Source organism: Cherax quadricarinatus, chromosome 75 (assembly GCF_038502225.1).
Source record: "Cherax quadricarinatus isolate ZL_2023a chromosome 75, ASM3850222v1, whole genome shotgun sequence".
Taxonomy (NCBI): Eukaryota; Metazoa; Arthropoda; class Malacostraca; order Decapoda; family Parastacidae; genus Cherax; species Cherax quadricarinatus.
In genome coordinates, this window is record NC_091366.1 from 17035483 (window position 1) to 17062728 (window position 27246).

The following is a 27246-nucleotide window of genomic DNA, read 5'->3' on the forward strand; positions in this document are numbered from 1 at the left end:
GATTGGGAGGGAGTGGTAAAGGTATATTCAAGTTTCTGGAAGTTAAATGCGAGGTTGGTGAGGAGTGAGATGGTGAATGCGGAGTTTAGAGACTGGTGGAGACAATTGTGGAGGGTAAGGGATGGGGTAGGGAGTATTTTGGATTGGTGGGAAAATAGGGCTAAACCTGGTATCGCGGGGTTTTATAAATATAAAGAAAGGGAGGAGGCTTTTGAAGAAAATATCAGGGTTAAGAGATAGATTAAAGGAAATACATAATGAAAGATTTGATGAAATAAGGGTTAGGGCGGGGATGGATGCCGTACTATGGGGAGATAAACCGTCGGGTAGTGTGTTAAGAAATTTTCGAATTAGACAACAGGAGTCCACTATAATACTTTTAGAGGTTAGTGACGATTTAGAAGGTTATACTAAGGGGCAAATGTTGGTGACAACTGAGGGGATAAGTAATTATGTGGACTGTTGGTTTAAAAGGAAATGGGAGAAGGGTAATGTGGGGATAGTTAATAAAGAAAGAGGAAGGGTGAAGGCCTTGGGGAAATGTCCATGTTCATCCATCAGTAAAATGGATAAATGGGTATGGGTCGCATCCTGGGACAAAATTGACTTTCTATATAGTAGTATGTCATTGATGTCAACTATGGTCTGTATACCTTGTACATGTACTTGTAAAAAATAAAGATATATTATTATTATTATTATTATTATTATTATTATTATTATTATTATTATTATTATTATTATTATTATTATGCGTCAGTTCAAGCTACAAGATATTCATAGCAAAAATGTATAAACATTTAAAACATTACTGATATTTTATATGAACCAATGTTAATAATTCCTTAATAATTCATTGTGAAGAGAAAAACAACATTAAACAGTGTTTTGTAAATCGAATTGTTTAATTCTCAATATTTAATTCAACACTTGTTCCTTGAAATAATCGATGATAATTTGACTGAAGACAGTTAAAATAACAGTTACATAACAAATATAACACCACTTACATTATTAAGGTGGATTAAGTGGTAAATGTATAATTTATATTGTACAGTCAGGGGCGACAGGCAACCTTTTGTTTACATGATAAATTTTTCTCAAAGAGAAACAAACATGTCTTATTGATTATATATATATACGTATATATATATATATATATATATATATATATATATATATATATATATATATATATATATATATATATATATATATATTATTCTAAAGACAACACGACAGCCTCGCTTGAGAGGCAACAAGCAGGAATTATTTCACACAAGTTACACTTTACACAAACAACCCGCACATAAGAGAGAGGAGCTTACGACGACGTTTCGGTCCTACTTCGACCATTTACAAAGTCACACTAACGAAAAGGAGAGAAGGATGGAGATTATATAGACCAGCAGAAAGGGACGGGACGAGAAAGGTAGTAGTGGAGGTAGTAGTAACAGTGAATTCTTTAAGCTGTCGGTTTTCAAAACCATTTATCACATGTCAGACACTGCAACATCATGGGATCTTGATATAAGGAATTCTTCAACACTTGTCCAATCTTTGGATGTGGTTAACGCTCTCGCTTCACACGGCGAGGGCCTGGGTTCGATTCCCTGTTGTCTATGTTCCCCATCAGTAAAATGGGTACCTGGGTGTTAGTCGACTGGTGTGGGTCGCATCCTGGGACACTGACCTAATTTGCCCGAGATGATCAGCATAACAAATGGCTTTCTATGTAGTAGTATGTCATTGTTGTCAGCTAGGACTGTATACCATGTACATGTACTTGTAGTAAATAAAGATTATTATTATTATTAATATTATTATTACACTAGTGGATGGTCCTACTATGATCACGCCTCCTGCTGCTTCCACTCACTTGACTGCAGTATATAAGCCACACTTCTACAAGAGTGATGGACAGAACATATCGATTCCAGGCTGAGGGACTGATTACCTTAACTCCTCCTCTCCTTATACCTTCCTGCTTTGTATTGTACTGATGAAGCCACTGTGTGACGAAACATTTCTTCAATAAAGATTCCCATATGTTGCTTAAGTGTCTCAGTTCTTCAAGCTGTCGGTTTTCAAAACCATTTATCACGGAGTAGTAGTAGTAAGTAGTGGAGTCAGTCAGATATTAAGAGGAGCACTGCAAGGGAGCTAGGGGCCCACAAGGGAACTAGGGGCCCACAAGGGAGCTAGGGGCCCACAAGGGAGCTAGGGGCCCACAAAGGAACTAGGGGCCCACAAGGGAGCTAGAGGGGGGAAAATAATAAAGGAAGAAGTACCCGTCGTGATAAGCTCCTCTCTTCTTTGTGCGGGTTATTTGTGTACTGTTCCAGTCACGGTATTGTGACTGTTATTTAAGTTACACTTTCTCACAAATAACTCCAATTCTGTCATTACAGTTATAATCGAAGAGAAAATAATGATCGTCTTTCCACATTCCAATACAGTTCTGGCCGGCGCCTCCATCAGGTTCCTGGATATGGTCGTCAGGACCGTCACCCCAAAACGGTGTTCCCATCTTGACTCGGGTACCATCGGGCCAGAAGAACGTTCCCTCGTTATCCTGATCTGATCCTCCGACCCAATAATCCACCACAGCTAAGCCTGTTAAAAATATATCAAAAAGCAATTTGTGAAAAAAAGGCGAATTGAAAGAAAAAGGACACTAAAGTAACATGTAAACTCTATAAATGAGGTTTCTATACATTATTAGTGTCTCAGTTTTTTATTAACACATCGGACGTCTCCCACCAAAGTAGGGTGGCCCGAAAAAGAAAAACTTTCAGTATCATTCATCACTGTCTTGCCAGAGAGGAGCTTTACACAACAGTTATAAAACTGCAACATTAACACCCCTCCTTCAGAGTGCAGGCACTGTACTTCCCATCTCCAGGACTCAAGTCCGGCCTGCCGGTTTTCCTGAATCCATTCATAAATGTTACTTTGCTCACACTCCAACAGCTCGTCAGGTCCTAAAACCCATTTGTCTCCTTTCGCTCCTATCTAACACGCTCACACATGCTTGCTGAAAGTCCAAGCTCCTCGCACACAAAACCTCTTTTACCCTCTCTCTCCAACCTTTCCTAGGCTGCCCTCTACTCTTCCTTCCCTCCACTACAGATTTATACACTCGAACTCATTCTATTTTGTCCCAGCCTCTCTACATGTCCGAACCACCTCAACAACCCCTCCTCAGCCCTCTGGATAATAGATTTGGTAATCCCTCACCTCCTCTTAATTTCCAGACTACCAGTTCTCCGCATTATACTCACACCTCACATTGTCCTCAGACATGACATCTCCACTGCCTCCAGCCTTCTTGTTGCAACGTTCACAACCCATGGTTCACACCCATGTAACTATATTGTCATACATTCCCTTCTTTGCTTCCAAGGACAGCTCTTTGTCTCCAGAGACTCCCAAGTGCACCACTCACCATTTTTCCCTCGTCAATTCTATGATTCACCTCATCCTTCATAGACCCATCCGCTGACACGTCCACTCCTAAATATCTGAATACATTCACCTCCTGCATATTCTCTCCCTCCAACCTGATATCCAATCTTTCGTTACCTAATGTTTTTTTTTTCCTAATCACCTTATTCTTTCTTATATTCACTTCTAATTTTCTTCTTTTACATACCCTACCAAACTCATCAACCAACCTCTGCAACTTCTCTTCAGAATTTCCCAAAAGCACAGTGTCATCAGCAAAGAGCAACTGTGACAGCTGTTACTTTGTTATATTCTTTATCTTTTAACTCCACACCTCTTGCCAAGACCCTCGCATTCCCTTCACATCTATAAATGTATATTGAACAACCACGGTGACATCACACATCCTTGTCTAAGGCCTACTTTTACTATCCTCGTAAAAACTCTTCACTGCTTTCAGTAACCTACCTCCTATACCATACACCTGCAACATCTGCCACATTGCCCCCCTATCCACCCTGTCATACTCCTTTTCCAAATCCATAACAGCCACAAAAACCTCTTTAGCCTTATCTAAATACTGTTCACCTATATGTTTCACTGTAAACACCTGGTCAACACACCCCCTACCTATCCTAAAGCCTCCTTGTTCAGCTGCTATCCTACTCTCCATCTTACTCTTAATTCTTTCAATAATAACTCTACCGTACACTTTACCAGGTACATTCAACAGACTTATTACCCTATAATTTTTGCACTCTCTTTTGTCCTCTTTGCCTTTATTTCAGAGAATTATATATCAAGGCCCCTCCAGGAAGGTTCCTTGACGATCATGAGGGGCTCTTGATCTACGGAATTGAATCTGTGCTCCTGTTCCCTGAATTTAGCCTGAATATCTTCCACATCCCCCCTCAGGCACTGTATAATCCTACATTTTAGCGTAATAATAATAATAATAATATATCAAAGTATTCTTTAAGAACAAAATAATACTTTAGAACAAGATCTCACCGTTCCCGTGGAGGTACTTGACAAGATAATACATAAAGTTCTCACTGTCCACCTTTACCATCTCGGTGCCTTTGTGGTTGCAGAATGTTTTCATTTCATTCCAGTTGCCCGTTTTCTGTGACTCCACCAAGATACAGTGACCGTGCAGGAATACGAATGGTCTCTCGCAACTTAGAGCCACTACGGATAACATTAATTTGATGAGTTGCACTATAGATTGATGATTAATTGACATGAAATGAAAAAAAAATATTCAGTTAATTGTTTAACAAGGAAAAGTATAATCACAAGGGAAAGAAAAGGCTAAAACTAGTTTCTTAATTTGACACCTTTTACCAATTCTCATAAGTCCGTTGAATCTGAAGAAAGAGAAGCAGTGAAATGTTGAGGGAATCAAAAATGATTCCACACCAGGATGTTCTAGTATACAATATATGTAATAACGTTTGATGTATGACTCTTCTGCAAATACCTAATTTAACATGCTTTAAAAATTATTTAACAGCTCTTGGTTGATAAGGAAAATTTGATAGTTTATAGATATAACACAGATAATAGATAAAAGTAGTCAGAGCATTACTTACTTCTACGCTTAGATTCCTCTTCACCTCCCGAACAGCGACAATCTGCAATGTAAGGCCGAACCTCAAGTTTATATATCATGTCTTGAAATTTATATTATTAACAAATCTTATTACAACAGTCATTGCTTTATTCACACACACACACACACACACACACACACACACACACACACACACACACACACACACACACACACACACACACACCACACACACCACACACCGTGGGGTGAAGACGTGGGTAACAAGGTTCCGAGATCCTTAGCGTTGTATGGCGTGCAATAACAGTTAGCAGTAATCAGTGGTAGTGGAACATCAGTGAACAATACTACGAGTGATAATTAAAGTTATTAGCTAAAGAAAGTGAGAGGAAAGCTGAAATCATAATATTTCAAAGCGCAAACCGTTGGAGGTCTTAGGTGCTGTTGCCACATTGGTAGCGGTAGGCCTGAAGAAGTGTCGTCACGACAAGTTGCGTGCCATTATACATATAAAGTGAAGTGTATATAATGTGAAGTGTATACTATCATCAGTGAAGAGTGAAATCGCATGAGGAAGCGGAATGTATGAGAATATATGGTTATAATCATCACGGGTGAAGGATCTCCAAAATAGGGATTTAAGGCCTACGTACGACGACTTCGTCATCAGCAGCTGGCAACTGTCACCGCAAGTTTATTCGCCTATTTGTGGTTTGCATGTTCACGGCCCTGGCTGGCCTTGCATACTGTTTGATACTGGTCACTCACTCCTGCAAGCTATTACCAGAATTAGAATAGAAATAGCATAGACATAGAGAATATAGTGTTGACGAGTGTGAGAAGATAGGTGGGACAAGCTTTTAAGGGCAACATTGTAAGACGGTGCTAGGGTCAGGTCCCAGGAGGGTTGTGTCAGGTCACAAGAAGTTGCGGCCAGTCATTACACCGCACAAGACTCTCACACACACACACACACACACACACACACACACACACACACACACACACTCTCACACACACACACACACACACACACACACACATGCACACACGCACACAGGTAGTGTTACTACCGGTAGTTATTAGCAGTAAGAATACTTAGAAAGCTTGGAAATCCTCTCTCAATGTGAACAAGGAAAATGATAATAACCAGCAACAATTAATACGTAAATCCAGAAAGGGCAATAAGTGGAGAGAGTAGATAATTGGGAAAGATACATGAGACTAAATTTGTGCCTACATGACGGATTTTTCAACCACACAACCTACCCCCCCTAACCCTCCCTCCCTCACACACAAGCACACACACACAAGGGTAGACACTCACACACACACACAGAAGCTGGAGGATCAGGCGCACGTAAAAGGGAGGGCACTGCAATGGATAAGGGAATACCTGACAGGGAGGCAGCAACGAGTCATGGTACGTGAAGAGGTATCACAGTGGGCGCCTGTTACGAGCGGGGTCCCACAGGGGTCAGTTCTAGGACCAGTGCTATTTTTGATATATGTGAACGACATGATGGAAGGAATAGACTCTGAAGTGTCCCTGTTCGCAGATGACGTGAAGTTGATGAGAAGAATTAAATTGGACGAGGATGAGGCAGGACTGCAAAGAGACCTGGACAGGCTGGACATGTGGTCCAGCAACTGGCTTCTCGAATTCAATCCAGCCAAATGCAAAGTCATGAAGATTGGGGAGGGGCAAAGAATACCGCAGACAGAGTATAGGCTAGGTGGACAAAGACTACAGACCTCACTCAGGGAGAAAGACCTTGGGGTGACCATAACACCGAGCACATCACCGGAGGCACACATCAACCAAATAACCGCTGCAGCATACGGGCACCTGGCAAACCTGAGAATAGCGTTCCGATACCTTAATAAGGAATCGTTCAAGACACTGTACACTGTGTATGTTAGGCCCATACTGGAGTATGCAGCACCAGTCTGGAACCCACACCTGGTCAAGCACGTCAAGAAGTTAGAGAAAGTACAAAGGTTTGCAACAAGGCTAGTCCCAGAGCTCAAGGGAATGTCGTACGAGGAAAGGTTAAGGGAAATCGGACTGACGACATTAGAGGACAGAAGGGTCAGGGGAGACATGATAACGACATACAAGATACTGCGGGGAATAGACAAGGTGGACAGAGATAGGATGTTCCAGAGAGGGGACACAGGGACAAGGGGTCACAACTGAAAGCTGAAGACTCAGACGAGTCACAGGGACGTTAGGAAGTATTTCTTCAGTCATAGAGTTGTCAGCAAGTGGAATAGCCTAGCAAGTGAAGTAGTGGAGGCAGGAACCATACATAGTTTTAAGAAGAGGTATGACAAAGCTCAGGAAGCAGAGAGAGAGAGAGAGGATCCAGTAGCGATCAGTGAAGAGGCGGGGCCAGGAGCTGAGTCTCGACCACTGCAACCACAATTAGGTGAGTACAATTAGGTGAGTACACACACACACACACACACACACACATACATACACACACATACACACATATACATACATAAACACACACACACACACACACACACACACACACACACACACACACCACACATACACCACACACACACACCACACACACACACCACACACACACACACCACACACACACACACCACACACACCACACACACCACACAGACACACCCCACACACACACACCACACACACACCACACACACACACCACACACACCACACACACACACACACACACACACCACACACACACACACACACACACACACCACACACACACACACACACACACCACATACCCCACACACACACACACCACACACACACACACACACACACACACACACACACACACACACACACACCACACACACACACACACACACACACACACACACACACACACACCCACACACTCTCCACCACTTGACACAAACACGTACCCCCCCTCCCCTAACCACCTCACCTTAGCCACCTACCCCTCCCCCAAACCACCTAACCCCTCCCCAAACCGTCTAACCCCCCAACTACCTCCCTCTCTCCCTCCAATAACCATCCTCCCCCTCCCCCATAACCATCCATCCCCTCTCTCCCCCAAACCATCTAACCCCCTCCCCCAACTATCTCTACCCCTCCAATAACCATCCTCCCCCTCCCCCACAACCATACATCCCCTCTCCTAACCATCTATTCCCCTCCCCCTAACCAGGATGAGGACAAGGGGCTCCAAGGACGAATCTGGGAGGGAGGAATGGGAGGTAGAGCTCAAAAAAAGGGAGGAAGACTGGGGAAGGAGACTAGATGAGCTGGAAAGGAAGATGGAAGAGATGTTAGCAGCAGAATGCAGAAGGTGGAAGCAACAGGCCACAGCAGCAGAAATCAAGATAGATTAGAAGAGGAGCTGAGACATCTGAAACAGCACAGAGACAAAGATATTACAGAAGTAGCATCGGCAATGGCTACATCAAACACAGACAACAGGTCTGAAGGAAGCATGGAAACTAAACTGTATGCAGAGGTCCTGTCAAACCCACATGGGGCCAAAACAAAGACAGGGAGCACACTAGGACAGAATGAGAGGTTGGAAGACATTGAAGGAACTAGGACATGTGCAAGGACCTTACCAGATACCTGTGGGGGCCAGGAGCAGGTGAGCAGGAAGGATAAACCAAGAAGCATAGGGGCCATAACTAGGGAAGGGACTGAAGGAAGGAACATTCCACGGGAAGGAACTAAAACACATCAGAAGATGCAATGGGAGTCACAGTGGGAGGTGGAAAGGGAAAGATCCGTGTTTGTCTATGGGCTAGACGAAGCTAAAGGGGAAACTTATGATGAAAGAAAGCAGGAGGAGAAAAAAGCGATTGAAGATATCATGAAGGTGATAGGCGAGGGGGACATGACCCAGGTGGCAAATTTTCGGAGAATTGGGTGGTTCACAAAGAAAAGGAATCGGCCTCTCAAAGTAATTTTCAAGGCAGAATCAACCCGAACCATGATCCTGCAGGAGAAAGCACGGCTGAGAGGCAAGCAGGAGTTCCGGAGTGTGTACCTCGATCGAGACAGAACACAGGACGAAAGGAAGACAATGAAAGAGAGAGTTCAAAAACGAAAGGAGAAATGGGAGGAAATGAAAAAGGAGAGCAGAATAACCCAGGATCAAATGGAAGGACAAGCGCACCCCCCAGAAACACCTGCAGAAGGACTCCAGCCATGACACCCCCAAGGCAACTGAACAATCCAAACCAACCATCACACACCGATCCCTCTGTTTCCACTCCGTGCACCACAGTTACAGTATTAGAACAGAAGTTGAAGGTTTGGTACACAAATGCAGATGGATTAACGAATAAACATGAGGAATGGCAAGAAAGAATCAATGAGAAGTCCCCAGACATCATACCAGTTACAGAAACAAAACTCATGGAGACAATAACAGATGCAATCTTCCAACTAGGATACCAGATCATGAGGAAAGATAGAAGGGGCAGGGGGGAGGTGGGGTTGCTCTGCTCGTAAAAAACAGATGGAAATTCGAGAAAATGGAAGGAATAGATGAGACGGGAGAAAGAGACTACATAGCAGGTACACTTCAGTCTGAGGAACACAGTGGTCATTGCAGTGATGTATAATCCACCACAGAACTGCAGGAGGCCAAGAGAGGAATATGAAGAGAGCAACAGAGCAATGGTGGACACACTTGCTGAGGTGGCAAGAAGAGCTCACTCCAGCAGAGCAAAGTTGCTGGTTATGGGGGATTTCAACCACAGGGAGATTGACTGGGAAAACCTGGAGCCACATGGGGGTCCCGAAACATGGAGAGCCAGGATGTTGGACGTGGTGCTGGAAAACCTCATGCACCAACATGTTAAGGACACTACCAGAGTGAGAGGGGAGGATGAACCAGCAAGATTGGACCTTGTGTTCACCCTTGGCAGCTCAGATATTGAGGACATCAAGTATGAGAGTCCCCTAGGAGCTAGCGACCACGTGGTTCTGTGCTTTGAATACATAGTAGAGCTGTAAGTGGAGAGAATAACAGGAGTTGAATGGGAAAAGCCTGACTATAAAAGAGGGGACTACATAGGGTTGAAGAACTTCCTGCGGGAAGTCCAGTGGGACAGAGAACTGGCAGGAAAGCCAGTAAATGAAATGATGGAATATGTAACAACAAAATGCAAGGAGGCAGTGGAAAGGTTTATTCCCAAGGGAAACAGTAACAACGGGAAGACCAGAACGAGCCCCTGGTTTACCCGACGGTGTAAGGAGGCAAAAACAAAGTGCAATAGAGAATGGAAAAAGTACAGAAGGCAGAGAACACACGAAAATAGGGAGATCAGTCGCAGAGCCAGGAATGAGTACGCACAGGTAAGGAGGGAGGCCCAGCGACAGTATGAAAATGACATAGCATCGAGAATCAAGACTGACCCGAAACTGTTGTATAGCCACATCAGGAGGAAGACAACAGTCAAAGACCAGGTGATCAGATTAAGGACAGAAGGTGGAGAACTCACAAGAAATGATCAGGAGGTATGTGAGGAGCTGAACAGGAGATTTAAGGAAGTTTTTACAGTAGAGACAGGAAGGGCTGTGGGAAGACAGCACAGAAGGGAACATCAAGAGGGAATATACCAACAAGTGTTGGATGACATACGAACAACTGAGGAGGAGGTGAAGAAGCTCTTAAGTGACCTTGACACCTCAAAGGCGATGGGACCGGACAACATCTCCCCATGGGTCCTTAGAGAAGGAGCAGAGATGCTGTGCGTGCCTCTAACCACAATCTTCAACACATCACTTGAAACTGGGCAACTACCTGAGAAATGGAAGACAGCTAATGTAGTCCCCATATTTAAGAAAGGAAACAGAAACGAGGCACTAAACTACAGACCTGTGTCTCTGACATGTATTGTGTACAAAGTCATGGAGAAGATTATCAGGAGGAGAGTGGTCGAACACCTGGAAAGGAACAAGATTATAAATGAAAACCAGCATGGGTTCATGGAAGGCAAATCTTGTATCACAAACCTCCTGGAGTTTTATGACAAGGTAACAGAAGTAAGACACGAGAGAGAGGGGTGGGTAGATTTCGTTTTTCTAGACTGCAGAAAGGCCTTTGACACAGTTCCCCACAAGAGATTAGTGCAGAAGCTGGAGGATCAGGCGCACGTAAAAAGGAGGGCACTGCAATGGATAAGGGAATACCTGACAGGGAGGCAGCAACGAGTCATGGTACGTGAAGAGGTATCACAGTGGGCGCCTGTTACGAGCGGGGTCCCACAGGGGTCAGTTCTAGGACCAGTGCTATTTTTGATATATGTGAACGACATGATGGAAGGAATAGACTCTGAAGTGTCCCTGTTCGCAGATGACGTGAAGTTGATGAGAAGAATTAAATCGGACGAGGATGAGGCAGGACTGCAAAGAGACCTGGACAGGCTGGACATGTGGTCCAGCAACTGGCTTCTCGAATTCAATCCAGCCAAATGCAAAGTCATGAAGATTGGGGAGGGGCAAAGAAGACCGCAGACAGAGTATAGGCTAGGTGGACAAAGACTACAGACCTCACTCAGGGAGAGAGACCTTGGGGTGACCATAACACCGAGCACATCACCGGAGGCACACATCAACCAAATAACCGCTGCAGCATACGGGCGCCTGGCAAACCTGAGAATAGCGTTCCGATACCTTAATAAGGAATCGTTCAAGACACTGTACACTGTGTATGTTAGGCCCATACTGGAGTATGGAGCACTAGTCTGGAACCCACACCTGGTCAAGCACGTCAAGAAGTTAGAGAAAGTACAAAGGTTTGCAACTAGGCTAGTCCCAGAGCTCAAGGGAATGTCGTACGAGGAAAGGCTAAGGGAAATCGGACTGACGACACTGGAGGACAGAAGGGTCAGGGGAGACATGATAACGACATACAAGATACTGCGGGGAATAGACAAGGTGGACAGAGATAGGATGTTCCAGAGAGGGGACACAGGGACAAGGGGTCACAACTGGAAGCTGAAGACTCAGACGAGTCACAGGGACGTTAGGAAGTATTTCTTCAGTCATAGATTTGTCAGCAAGTGGAATAGCCTAACAAGTGAAGTAGTGGAGGCAGGAACCATACATAGTTTTAAGAAGAGGTATGACAAAGCTCAGGAAGCAGAGAGAGAGAGGATCCAGTAGCGATCAGTGAAGAGGCGGGGCCAGGAGCTGAGTCTCGACCCCTGCAACCACAATTAGGTGAGTACAATTAGGTGAGTACACACGCACACGTGGAGAGAGTAACAGGAGTTGAATGGGAAAAGCCTGACTATAAAAATGGGGACTACATAGGGTTGAGGAACTTCCTGCAGGAGGTTCCGTGGGACAGAGAACTGGCAGGAAAGCCAGTAAACGAAATGATGGAATATGTAACAACAAAATGCAAGGAGGCAGTGGAAAGGTTTATTCCCAAGGGCAAAAGAAACAATGGGAAGACCAGAACGAGCCCCTGGTTTACCCGACGGTGTAAGGAGGCAAAAACAAAGTGCAATAGAGAATGGAAAAATACAGAAGGCAGAGAACACATGAAGATAGGGAGATCAGTCGCAGAGCCAGGAACGAGTAAGCACAGGTAAGGAGGGAGACCCAGCGACAGTATGAAAATGACATAGCATCGAAAATAAACACTGACCAAAACTGTTGTATAGCCACATCAGGAGGAAGACAACAGTCAAAGACCAGGTGATCAGATTGAGGACAGAAGGTGGAGAACTCACAAGAAATGATCAGGAGGTATGTGAGGAGCTAAACAGGAGATTTAAGGAAGTTTTTACAGTAGAGACAGGAAGGGCTGTGGGAAGACAGCACAGAAGGGAACATCAAGAGGGAATATACCAACAAGTGTTGGATGACATACAAACAACCGAGGAGGAGGTGCAGAAGCTGCTAAGTGACCTTGATACCTCAAAGGCGATGGGACCGGACAACATCTCCCCATGGATCCTTAGAGAAGGAGCAGAGATGCTGTGCGTGCCCCTACCACAATCTTCAATACATCCCTTGAAACTAGGCAACTACCTGAGAAATGAAAGACAGCAAATGTAGTCCCCATATTTAAGAAAGGAAACAGAAATGAGGCACTAAACTACAGACCTGTGTCTCTGATATGTATTGTGTGCAAAGTCATGGTGTGCAGAGTGGTGGAACACCTGGAACGGAACAAGATTATAAATGAAAACCAGCATGGGTTCATGGAAGGCAAATCCTGTGTCACAAACTTCCTGGAGTTTTATGACAAGGTAACAGAAGTAAGACATGAGAGAGAGGAGTGGGTTGATTGCGTTTTCCTAGACTGCAGGAAGGCCCTTGACACAGTTCCCCACCAGAGATTAGCGCAGAAGCTGGAGGATCAGGCGCATATAACAGGGAGGGCACTGCAATGGATCAGGGAATACCTGACAGGGAGGCAGCAACAAGTCATGGTACGTGAAGAGGTATCACAGTGGGCGCCTGTGACGAGCGGGGTCCCACAGGGGTCAGTTCTAGGACCAGTGCTATTTTTGATATAAGCGAACGACATGATGGAAGGAATAGACTCTGAAGTGTCTCTATCCGCAGATGATGTGAAGTTGATGAGAAGAATTAAATCGGATGAGGATGACGCAGGACTGCAAAGAGACCTGGACAAGCTGGACATGTGGTCCCGAAACTGGCTTCTCGAATTCAACCCTGCCAAATGCAAAGTCATGAAGATTGGGGAGGGGCAAAGAAGACTGCAGACAGAGTATAGGCTAGGTGGACAAAGACTACAGACCTCACTCAGGGAGAAAGACCTTGGGGTGACCATAACACCGAGCACGTCACCGGAGGCACACATCAACCAAATAACTGCTGCAGCATACGGGCGCCTGGCAAACCTGAGAATAGCGTTCCGATACCTTAATAAGGAATCGTTCAAGACACTGTACACTGTGTATGTTAGGCCCATACTGGAGTATGCAACACCAGTCTGGAACCCACACATGGTCAAGCACGTCAAGAAGTTACAGAAAGTACAAAAGTTTGCAACAAGGCTAGTCCCAGAGCTCAGGGGAATGTCGTGCGAGGAAAGGTTGAGGGAAATCGGACTGACGACACTGGAGGACAGAAGGGTCAGGGGAGACATGATAACGATATACAAGATACTGCAGGGAATAGACAAGGTGGACAGAGATAGGATGTTCCAGAGAGGGGACACAGGGACAAGGGGTCACAACTGGAAGCTGAAGACTCAGACGAGTCACAGGGACGTTAGGAAGTATTTCTTCAGTCATAGAGTTGTCAGCAAGTGGAATAGCCTAGCAAGTGAAGCAGTGGAGGCAGGAACCATACATAGTTTTAAGAAGAGGTATGACAAAGCTCAGGAAGCAGAGAGAGAGAGAGGATCCAGTAGCGATCAGTGAAGAGGCGGGGCCAGGAGCTGAGTCTCGACCCCTGCAACCACAATTAGGTGAGTACAATTAGGTGAGTACACACACACACACACACACACACACACACACACACACACACACACACACACACACACACACACACACGCACACACGCACACACGCACATACACACACACACACAAGAAGCTAGGATACAGTGCTTAGAAGAGAAACTGCAAAGCCTGAAACAGATTAGAGATACAAATGACAATTCAGATGTGACATCAGGAAATTCAAAGTCAGGCGCAGACAAGGGGATGGTAAGCAACAACGGAGACATGCCGTACACGAAGGCCCTATCAGACCCACGTGGGGCCAGGGAAAAGACGATGAGCACACTGAGATCAAACGACAGGTCCGAAGACAATGAAGGAAATTCAAAGTCAGGCGCAGACAAGGGGATGGTAAGCAACAACGGAGACATGCCGTACACGAAGGCCCTATCAGACCCACGTGGGGCCAGGGAAAAGACGATAAGCACACTAAGATCAAGCGACAGGTCCGAAGACAATGAAGGTTTGTTATATGCAGAGATTCTAACAGCCAACTGCAGTAGCAAGGGACAGCTGGTCAGGAAAGACAGTTCACTGAGAATAGAAGTTTCAGATATGACAGGGACTGAAGGCAGGAACATGTCAATGGAAGGAAATAAAATGCCTCAGAGGAAGCAGATGGAGACTCAGTGGGAGGAGGAAAGGGCGAGGTCAGTTTTTGTGTACGGGCTCCAAGAAGCCAAGGGGGCCAACTTCGAAGAAATAAAACAGGAGGAGAAAAAAATGATTGAAGGCATCATGAAAACAATAGGGGAGGGCAATATGACCCAGGTGACAAATTTTCAGAGAATTGGGTGGTTTGCGAGTGGAAGGATACGGCCTGTCAGAGTAACTTTCAAGGAAGAATCAGTTCGAACCAGGATTCTGCAAGAGAAAGCAAGACTGAGGGACAAAGAGGGGTACCAGAGAGTATACCTCGACCGCGACAGAACACAAGAAGAAAGGACTACACTGAAAGAGAGGGTACAGAGACGCAAGGAGGAACGAGAAGCAATGAAAATGAGCAGGACCCAGACACAGGAGGAAGGGCAAACACACCCCACAGAATCTCCCACCAAAAGACTCCACCCGCGACATTCCCAACGCAACTGAGCAACCTATACTACAACCCACTCACTGTTCCCTCTGCCACCAACCCCCATATCACAAACCTCACCCCAACAGCTGTCCCTTTTGGGCATTCTGACCCCACCCCCATCAACACAAACCCCACCTACACCACAGCCCCATATAGGCCCCCACCAAGGCTCTCGCTCCCCCAACCCCAATATACTTGCATGACCACAATGATAGAAAAGAAACTAAAGGTTTGGTACACAAACGCGGATGGAATAACGAATAAACATGAGGAGTGGAATGAAAGAACCAGTGAAAAATCCCCAGACATCATAGCAGTCACAGAAACAAAACTTACTGAGACAATAACAGACACAGTCTTCCCAACACGATATCAGATCCTGAGGAAAGATAGAAGGAGTAGAGGGGGAGGAGGGGTTGCACTGCTCATAAAACACCAATGGGGATTTGAGGAAATGGAAGGCATGGACATGATTGGAGAAAGAGACTACATTGTAGGTACAATTCAGTCCGGAGAACATAAAGTAGTCATTGGAGTGATGTATAACCCACCACAGAACTGCAGGAGGCCAAGAGAGGAGTACGAAGAAAACAACAGGGTGATGGTGGACACACTGGCTGAGGTGGCAAGAAGAGCTCACTCGAGCAGAGCAAAGTTACTGGTAATGGGCGATTTCAACCACAGGGAGATCGACTGGGAAAACCTGGAGCCACATGGGGGTCCCGAAACATGGAGAGCCAAGATGATGGATGTGGTACTTGAAAACCTCATGCATCAACATGTCAGGGACACAACCAGAGAGAGAGGGGAGGATGAGCCAGCAAGACTGGATCTTGTGTTCACCCTGAGCAGTTCAGACATTGAGGACATCACTTACGAGAGGCCCCTTGGAGCTAGCGATCATGTGGTTCTGAGTTTTGACTATATAGTAGAGTTACAAGTGGAGAAGGTAACAGGAACTGAAGGGGACAGGCCAAACTATAAAAGGGGGGACTACACAGGTATGAGAAACTTCCTGCAGGAGGTTCAGTGGGACAGAGAAATGGTAGGAAAATCAGTAAACGAGATGATGGAATATGTGGCAACAAAGTGCAAGGAGGCAGAGGAAAGTTTTGTTCCCAAGGGAAACAGAAATAATAGGAAGACCAAAACGAGTCCTTGGTTTACCCGAAGGTGTAGGGAGGCAAAAACTAAGTGCAACAGAGAATGGAAAAGGTACAGGAGGCATAGGACCCAGGAAAACAAGGAGATTAGTAGAAGAGCCAGAAACGAGTATGCGCAGATAAGGAGGGAGGCCCAGCGACAGTATGAAAACGACATAGCATCGAAAGTCAAATCTGACCCGAAACTGCTGTATAGCCACATTAGGAGGAAGACAACAGTCAAGGACCAGGTGATAAGGCTGAGGAAAGAAGGTGGAGAACTCACAAGAAACGATCAAGAGGTATGTGAGGAGCTCAACACGAGATTTAAGGAAGTATTTACAGTAGAGACAGGAAGGACTCTGGGGGGACAGACCAGATGGGGACACCAACAAGGAATACACCAACAAGTGTTGGACGACATACATACAGATGAGGAGGAGGTGAAGAAACTGCTAAGGGACACCGATACCTCAAAGGCAATGGGACCGGACAACATCTCTCCGTGGGTCCTTAGAGAGGGAGCAGATATGTTGTGCGTACCACTTACCACAATCTTCAACACATCCCTGGAAACTGGGCAACTACCTGAGGTATGGAAGACGGCAAATGTAGTTCCCATTTTCAAAAAAGGAGACAGAAAAGAGGCACTAAACTATAGACCTGTGTCATTGACGTGTATAGTATGCAAAATTATGGAGAAGATTATCAGGAGGAGAGTGGTGGAGCACCTGGAACGGAACAGGAGTATAAATGCCAACCAGCACGGATTCACGGAAGGCAAATCCTGTGTCACAAACCTTCTGGAGTTTTATGATAAAATAACAGAAGTAAGACAAGAGAGAGAGGGGTGGGTTGATTGCATCTTCTTGGACTGCAAGAAGGCCTTTGACACAGTTCCTCACAAGAGATTAGTGCAGAAGCTAGAGCATCAGGCGCATATAACAGGAAGGGCACTGCAATGGATCAGAGAATACCTGACAGGGAGGCAACAACGAGTCATGGTACGTAATGATGTATCACAGTGGGCACCTGTGACGAGCGGGGTCCCACAGGGGTCGGTCCTAGGACCAGTGCTATTCTTGGTATATGTGAACGACATGACGGAAGGGTTAGACTCAGAAGTGTCCCTGTTTGCAGATGATGTGAAGTTAATGAGGAGAATTAAATCTGATGAGGACCAGGCAGGACTTCAAAGAGACCTGGACAGACTGGACACCTGGTCCAGCAAATGGCTTCTCGAATTTAATCCTGCCAAATGCAAAGTCATGAAGATAGGGGAAGGGCACAGAAGACCACAGACAGAGTATAGGCTAGGTGGCCAAAGACTGCAACCCTCACTCAAGGAGAAAGATCTTGGGGTGAGTATAACACCGAGCATGTCTCCGGAAGCACACATCAATCAGATAATTGCTGCAGCATATGGGCGCCTGGCAAACCTGAGAACAGCATTCCGATACCTTAGTAAGGAATCATTCAAGACACTGTACACCGTGTTTGGAACCCGCACTTGATAAAGCACGTCAAGAAACTAGAGAAAGTACAAAGGTTTGCAACAAGGTTAGTTCCAGAGCTAAGGGGAATGTCCTATGAAGAAAGATTAAGGGAAATCGGCCTGACGACACTGGAGGACAGGAGGGTCAGGGGAGACATGATAACGACATATAAAATACTGCGTGGAATAGACAAGGTGGACAAGGACAGGATGTTCCAGGGAGGGGACACAGAAACAAGAGGCCACAATTGGAAGTTGAAGACACAAATGAGTCAGAGAGATAGTAGGAAGTATTTCTTCAGTCATAGAGTTGTAAGGCAGTGGAATAGCCTAGAAAATGACGTAGTGGAGGCAGGAACCATACACAGTTTTAAGACGAGGTTTGATAAAGCTCATGGAGCGGGGAGAGAGAGGGCCTAGTAGCAACCGGTGAAGAGGCGGGGCCAGGAGCTAGGACTCGACCCCTGCAACCACAAATAGGTGAGTACAAATAGGTGAGTACACACACACACACACACACACACACACACACACACACACGCACATACACACACACATAAACACACACATACACACACACACATACACACACACACACACACATACACACACACACACACACACACACACACACACACACACACACACACACACACACACACACACGCACATACACACACACACACACACACACACACACACACACACACACACACACACACACACACACACACCCACACACTCTCACACACACACACACACACACACACACACACACACACACACACACACACGCACATACACACACACACACATGGAGATTATCAGGAGGAGAGTGGTGGAGCACCTGGAACGGAACAAGATTATAAACAACCGCCAGCATGGTTTCATGGAAAGTAAATCCTGTGTCACAAACCTAATGGAGTTTTATGACAAAATAACAGAAATAAGACTCGAGAGAGAGGGGTGGGTTGATTGCATTTTCTTGGACTGCAAGAAGGCCTTCAACACAGTTCCTCACAAGAGACTAGTGCAGAAGCTAGAGGATCAAGAGCGTATAGCGGGAAGGGCACTGCAATGGATCTGAGAATCCCTGACAGGGAGGCAACAACGAGTCATGGTACGTGATGAGGTATCACAGTGGGCGCCTTTTGTGAGTGGGGACCCACAGGGGTCAGTCCTAGGACCAGTGCTATTTCTGGTATATGTGAATGACATGATTGAAGAGATAGACTCTGAAGTGTTTGTAGACAGCCTGTACTGTCTGCACAGACAGCCCATGCTGTCTGCCAGCTTAGTTCATATTTTGTGGCACTAAGATGCTGCCCTCGGTAGCCAGGCCTCTCGGTGGGCACGCCAGCCTGCCTGCCCTTGCCACGCTCTCACTCTGGCGACACACTTCACGCAGTCAAGAACTGTCCACTCTTCTCTCCCTCGTGGGCATGGCCTACCCGGGCCATGGGCACAACACACAAGCCTGTGTACCCACCACGACTTAACAATAAAGTAAGAAGCCTCCGAAGACGTATCATTTTACTCACCGCTTTCAGCTCTACCAAACAAACCCAGTTATAAATGGTGGCAGCGGTGGGCTCATTAAACATTGGTAGCAGCGGTGGTCGCAGAAGTGTGTTTGCCCAGAGAGAGGAAGGAAGGAATGAAGTTGTTTACTTCATCACCCTACACAACAAGCATCCGTCTCTCAACCAGTTATCCTGATGTCATGTCTGCACATTACAGCATCCAGACACAGGTACAAGCAGGATCCAGCCGAAATTTGCCGAATTTCTTCGAGAATTGTAAGTGGCGTCCCAGTGACCCCATGCTACAGTGTCCCACGCTGTTTCTCAAGTCACATGTTCAGTGTCACTTGTATGTTGCTGTTGTTCAGCTTAGCACAGCTGTTTCAGCAAGCCAGAGGTGAGTTTTGTGGTGATTTCTGCGTCCAGTGTGAGTTTCTCCACGTGTATGTGGGAGAGGAGGAAGTGGCCGTTCTTCACTTCGCCCAAACTCGCCCTACTCATGCTCACCCGTCTACCATACACTCACCACTGCCACTCCCTCTCCTGTGTTTTCTGCTGTTTTTCGAGTGATTCATTGCCAGAGCTGTGTATCACAGTGCCTGAGGCCACTCGAAGCCATGTAGATCAGCATGCCATGTAGATCAGCATGCCATGTAGATCACGACACCACGTGGATCACGACGCCACGTTGGGTGTGGGCGATGTCACGTAGATCTACAAGCCACGTGAGTTACCAAATGTCCCAGGCCTCATGCTGTGGTCTGCTGCCCACATCACATTGACGTCACCGACGATGCTGACCGACTTCATGACGTCACGATGTCTGCCTGACATCACCTCGAAATGTCTGCTGACATCACAGTGCTGCTGACGTCACCTCGTGGCATCACATGATGTCACATCGAGTGTTTCTAGTAATTATTTCAGATTGTCGAGAAGATTGAGAGAAGATATATGTCGTGTGTTAATTAATTCCTCTCAGTCAGTGTTCTTACATGTTAGTGTACCGCATGTACCGTGGGTGTGTAGTTTCCGTGTGTCCAGTGAGGTCTGAGCCAGACCTGAGTAGCACCACTGTGCTAAGCCACCTGATGTGACCAGTGCGTTTGACAGTTGTTATCAGACAGCCCTGAGCCCCGAGCCCCCTTGTACAGAAAGCTCTTATGCTCGTCGCTCGAGATGTTCTGCAGAATTGTACCTGCTATGATTCCCCTCGAGATTTGTTTCACTTCACCTCCAGACCTTCAGAGTGCAGTTATATGTAGAGAAACAAGTCTGGGGACGCTTAGACTAACCTCTGCTATAACTCCAACTGCCGAGAGAATGACACTTGTCAAGCCGCAGTTAGCCCTGTCGGCAGGCGCTGTGTCAGCCTCATGTCACAAGCTTCAGTGAGCAGCCTGCACAAAGATGATGTCACTTTGACTGCTAGCTCACTCACTGCAGTCTGGTGTATGATGTTACAACTCCCAGACATTTTGCCCAGTCGTCTCTGCCACAACTCGCTCCACGACTCGCTCCACGCTCGCTGGCAGTGACAGCCCAGAGACAGTACCAGTCGAAAAGTGTCTTCCTGAGTCGCTTGCCAGAACTCCTGCCCAGTTGCCGAGTTTTGTCGACGCCTCACTCGAGGGCACCAGTATGTCGTGCCCCAGGTTGAGTGAAAACCTGCAGCGACTCCTACGATGACTGCTTCACCATTCCAGAGGAGGCCGTACCCTGTTACGTCACAGCTCAGCCACAGCGATGTCTCCTGCATTGCAGTATCTGTCCAGATGCAGGAAGGCGTGCAGTGATCCCCATAGATGCTCACTGCCTATGACCACGATGTTCAGCACACCCCACATGTTTTTTTCTTCCCTCCCTGTAGGAAGTTTTTTTTTCCATGTCCATATGTATATATATGTTTTTATTTTGTGTTCTGTGCCCTGTTCCTACGAGAGAGAGACCGAGTTTCTTTACCACCAGTATTGAGGTAGGTGGCCGAGCGTATGTAGACAGCCTGTACTGTCTGCGCAGACAGCCCATGCTGTCTGCCAGCTTAGTTCATATTTCGTGGCACTAAGTGCTGCCCTCTTTAGCCAGGCCTCTCGGTGGGCACGCCAGTCTGCCTGCCCTTGCCATGCTCTCACTCTGGCGACACACTTCACGCAGTCAAGAACTGTCCACTCTTCTCTCCCTCGTGGGCATGGCCTACCCGGGCCATGGGCACAACACACAAGCCTGTGTACCCACCACGACTTAACAATAAAGTAAGAAGCCTCCGAAGACGTATCATTTTACTCACTACTTTCAGTTCTACCAAACAAACCCGGTTATATGTTCCTGTTTGCAGATGATATGAAGTTAATGAGGAGAATTAAATCGGATGAGGATCAGGCAGGACTACAAAGAGACCTGGACAGGCTGAACACCTGGTCCAGCAAATGGCTTCTCGAATTCAACCTCGCCAAATGCAAAGTCATGAGGATCGGGGAAGGGCAAAGAAGACCGCAGACAGAGTATAGGCTAGGTGGACAAGGACTGCAAACCTCACTCAAGGAGAAAGATCTTGGGGTGAGTATAACACCGAGCACGTCTCCAGAAGCACACATCAACCAGATAACTGCTGCAGTACATGGGCGCCTGGCAAACCTGAGAACAGCGTTCCGATACATTAGTAAGGAATCGTTCAAGACACTGTACACCTTGTATGTCAGGCCCATACTGTAATATTCAGCACCAGTTTGGAACCCACACCTGGTCAAGCACGTCATGAAATTAGAGAAAGTGGTAAGGTGTGCAACAAGGTTAGCTCCAGAGCTCATGAGAAAGTCCTACGAAGAAAAGTTGAGGGAAGTCGGCCTGACGACGCTGGAGGACAGGAGGGTCAGGGGAGACACGATAATGACATACAAAATACTGCCTGGAATAGATAAGTTGGACAGAGACAGGATGTTCCAGAGAGGGGACACAGAAACACGGGGTCACAGTTGGATGCTGAAGACTCAAACGAGTCAAAGAAGGGATGTTAGGAAGTATTTCTTCAATCATAGAGTTGTCAGGAAGTGGAATAGTCTAACAAATGATGTAGTGGAGGCAGGAACCATACATAGCTTTAAGACGAGATACGACAAAGCTCAGGGAGCAAAGAGAGAGAGGACCAAGCAGCAATCTGTCAAGAGGCGGGGCCAGGAGCTGAGTATCGATCCCTGCAACTACAATTAGGCGAGTACAATTACACACACACACACACACACACACACACACACACACACAAGGTGGACAAGGACAGGATGTTCCAGGGAGGGGACACAGAAACAAGAGGCCACAATTGGAAGTTGAAGACACAAATGAGTCAGAGAGATAGTAGGAAGTATTTCTTCAGTCATAGAGTTGTAAGGCAGTGGAATAGCCTAGAAAATGACGTAGTGGAGGCAGGAACCATACACAGTTTTAAGACGAGGTTTGATAAAGCTCATGGAGCGGGGAGAGAGAGGGTCTAGTAGCAACCGGTGAAGAGGCGGGGCCAGGAGCTAGGACTCGACCCCTGCAACCACAAATAGGTGAGTACAAATAGGTGAGTACACACACACACACACACACACACACACACACACACGTACATACATACACACTCACACACACACACACACACACACACACACACACACACACACACACACACAAACACAGAGAGGTATGATAAAGCTCACGGTTCAGGGAAAGTGACCTAGTAGCGACCAGTGAAGAAGCGGGGCCAGGAGCTAGGACTCGACCCCTGCAACCTCAACTAGGTGAGTACAACTAGGTAAGTACAACTAGGTGAGTACATATGCATACACGCACGCATATACAACAGGCCTAGTGTCTAATAGATTTGTGCCTAGGACAAAATAATAACTAACGCACACACACAAACACACACATTCACTCACAGGCCTAATCTCTAACTGACATGTGCCCAGGACAGAATGGTAACAGATTAGTAACTTACAAGAGGTGGGACACCCATCGACAATACGAAAACGACATAGCATTGAAAGTCGAGATGTACAGCCACACCAGGAGAGGAAAACAACAGTCAAGGATCAGGTAATCAGACTGAGGAAGGAAGGTGGGGAGTTCACAAGAAATAACCGAGAAGTATTTGAGGAGCTCAGCATGAGATTTATAGTATTCACAGACACCAGAAGGACTCCAGGAAGTCAGAATAGGAAGGTACACAAGAAAGTGCTGGATGAAATACTCACACCTGAGGAGGTGAAGAAGCTGTTATGTGAACATGATGCCTCAAAGGCGGTGGGACCAGACAACATTTCTCCATGGGTCCTTAGAAAGGGAGCAGAGATGCTGTGTGTGCCACAACAAAAATCTTCAACACATCCATTGAAACTGGGCAACTACCTAAGGTATGGAAGATGGCAATTGTAGTCCAGTTTTTAAGAAAGGAGACAGACAAGAGGCATTAAACTACAGACTGGTGCCACTTACGTGTATAGTATGCAGAGTCATGGAGAAGATTATCAGGAGGAGAGTGGTGGAGCTAGTAGAAAGGAACCAACTTATAAACGACAACCAGCACGGCTTCAGGGAAGGGAAATTCTGTGTCACAAACCTACTGGAGATTTATGACAAAGTAACATAAGGCACAAGAGAGAGGGACGGGTAGATTGCATTTTCTTGGACTGTAAGAAGGTGTTTGTTCAGGACTCTGTACACCGTGTACGTATGCAGCACGAGTTTGGAGCGAACACTTGGGTAAGCACATCAGAAAATTAGAGAAAGTGCAAAGGTTTGCAATGAGACTAGTCCCAGAGCTAAGGAGCATGTTCTACAAGGAGAGGCTAAGGGAAATTGATATTACGACACTGGAGAACAGGAGGGACAGGGGGGATATAATAACAGAGACAGGATGTTCCAGAAATGGGACACAGCAACAAGGGGTCACAATTGGAAGTTGAAGACTCAGATAAGTCACAGGAATGTTAGGAAGTATTTCTTCAGCCAGGAAGAATAATCTGGAGAGTGATGAAGTGGAGGCAGGATCCATGCATAGCTTTAAGAAGAGGTACGATAAGGCTTTTGGAGCAGGGAGAGAGTCGACTTAGTAGCGATCAGCGAAGAGACGTGGCCAGGAGCTATGGCTTGATCTCTGCAGCCACATACAGGTGAGTACACACACAAACATAAGAATATAAGAAAGAACACCGCAGCAGGCCTACTGGCCCATGCGAGGCAGATCCAACTCTCCCACCGTCTTAAATCAATGCCTTAACCTAGTCAAGTCAGTGGTGATGAATGGTTTGAAAAACCGACAAGTTGAAGATTGAGACACTTATGCAGCATATGGGAATCTTTATTCAAGAAACGTTTCGCCACACAGTGGCTTCATCAGTCCAATACAAAGAGGAAGGCGTAAGGAGAGGAGGAGTATGAGGTAATCAGTCCCTCAGCCTGGAGTCGATGTGTTCAGTCCATCAATCTTGTTGAATGTACAGCATAGGGCCGTAGACGTGGCTTATATACTGTAGTGAGGTGACTTGAAGCAGACGGAGGCGGGATCATAGTGGTACCATCCACTAGTCGAAGTAGGTCTTTGTCCAAAGGTTGGACAAGCGTTGAAGAATTCTTTGTAAGAAGATCCCATGATGCTGCAGTGTCTGACAGTTGTGATGAATGGTTTGAAAAACCATTCCCGCCTCCGTCTGCTTCAAGTCACCTCACTACAGTATATAAGCCACGTCTACGGCCCTATGCTGTACATTCTACAAGATTGATGGACTGAACACATCGTCTCCAGGCTGAGGGACTGATTACCTCATACTCCTCCACTCCTTACGCCTTCCTCTTTGTATTGGACTGATGAAGCCACTGTGTGGCGAAACGTTTCTTGAATAAAGATTCCCATATGCTGCATAAGTGTCTCAATCTTCAACTAGTCAAGTCAGTCACATTCACTTAAGGGAGAAACACTGCTTCCGACCTAGTAGCACAAGCTAGTCAGGTCCAACTCACACCTACCCATACCCACTTATGTATTTATCCAACCTATTTTTAAAACGTCTTAGCTTCTACGACGGTACTCGGGAATTTGCTCCACTCATCCACAAACGGTACACTAGTTGAGACATGATCATAACAGGTAAAATATTTCTGACAATAGACCGGTACGCGGTAATATTGCTTCACAAGATTAACCAGGACGACGTCAAGCTGATGGATATATAAAACTCAGATGAGAACAAGTAATGTGAAGAATTTTAATAATGTCTGAGAATTAAAATTTACTGTTTTTGTATACAAATATACAGATAAATTATGTTACCCAACGATAAGTTAAGAGTAAGACATAATGAATGAAGCTGGAGATAATTAATGTCAAGTGTGAAATTACAAAAATGTAATTAATACCAAACACAAAACCTGCCAACAAAACTCAAATTACTACAACATAAAACCACTATAACCACGAGGTGTGTCTCCACTAGTAAGCCACGACTCCATCTTCACTTGTACTCTACATCATCACACTACTGTTGTTGTTCTTACCTCTGACGCCTGAGTCTCTCTCTGCTAGCACATTACCATCATCACACTACTGTTGTTGTTCTTACCTCTGACGCCTGAGTCTCTCTCTGCTAGCACATTACCATCATCACACTACTGTTGTTGTTCTTACCTCTGACGCCTGAGTCTCTCTCTGCTAGCACATTACCATCATCACACTACTGTTGTTGTTCTTACTTCTGACGCCTGAGTCTCTGCTAGCACATTACCATCATCACACTACTGTTGTTGCCCTAACCTCTGACGCCTGAGTCTCTCTCTGCTAGCACATTACCATCATCACACTACTGTTGTTATTCTTACCTCTGACGCCTGAGTCTCTCTCTGCTAGCACATTACCATCATCACACTACTGTTGTTATTCTTACCTCTGACGCCTGAGTCTCTCTCTGCTAGCACATTACCATCATCACACTACTGTTGTTGTTCTTACCTCTGACGCCTGAGTCTCTCTCTGCTAGCACATTACCATCATCACACTACTGTTGTTGTTCTTACCTCTGACGCCTGAGTCTCTCTCTGCTAGCACATTACCATCATCACACTACTGTTGTTATTCTTACCTCTGACGCCTGAGTCTCTCTCTGCTAGCACATTACCATCATCACACTACTGTTGTTGTTCTTACCTCTGACGCCTGAGTCTCTCTCTGCTAGCACATTACCATCATCACACTACTGTTGTTGTTCTTACCTCTGACGCCTGAGTCTCTCTCTGCTAGCACATTACCATCATCACACTACTGTTGTTGTTCTTACCTCTGACGCCTGAGTCTCTCTCTGCTAGCAAATTAGATATTGCCAGCTGGTTGAGGAGGAGGGTGTTGGATAATTCCTGTAAAATCTGTGTTGACTCGGCAGCCGCTGTAACAGCCAACACCAGAAGCTGCACGCACCTAAATGTTGCCATGGTGACCTCCCCCGAGATGTGTTGATGTCGCAGTGAT

The 27246-nt window shown here is 46.0% G+C and overlaps 1 protein-coding gene across 1 annotated transcript; it reads right to left on the bottom strand.

Moving 5' to 3' along the window:
* Positions 1-876: 876 nt before the first annotated feature.
* LOC128701880 (CD209 antigen-like protein D) lies at positions 877-27246 on the bottom strand. Its single transcript, XM_070101072.1, has 4 exons — positions 27059-27246; positions 5043-5084; positions 4459-4638; positions 877-2616 (listed from the first exon to the last, which is right to left on the bottom strand). Exons 1-4 carry the CDS (start codon positions 27207-27209, stop codon positions 2372-2374), a joined length of 618 nt encoding a protein of 205 aa, XP_069957173.1. The 5' UTR covers positions 27210-27246; the 3' UTR covers positions 877-2371.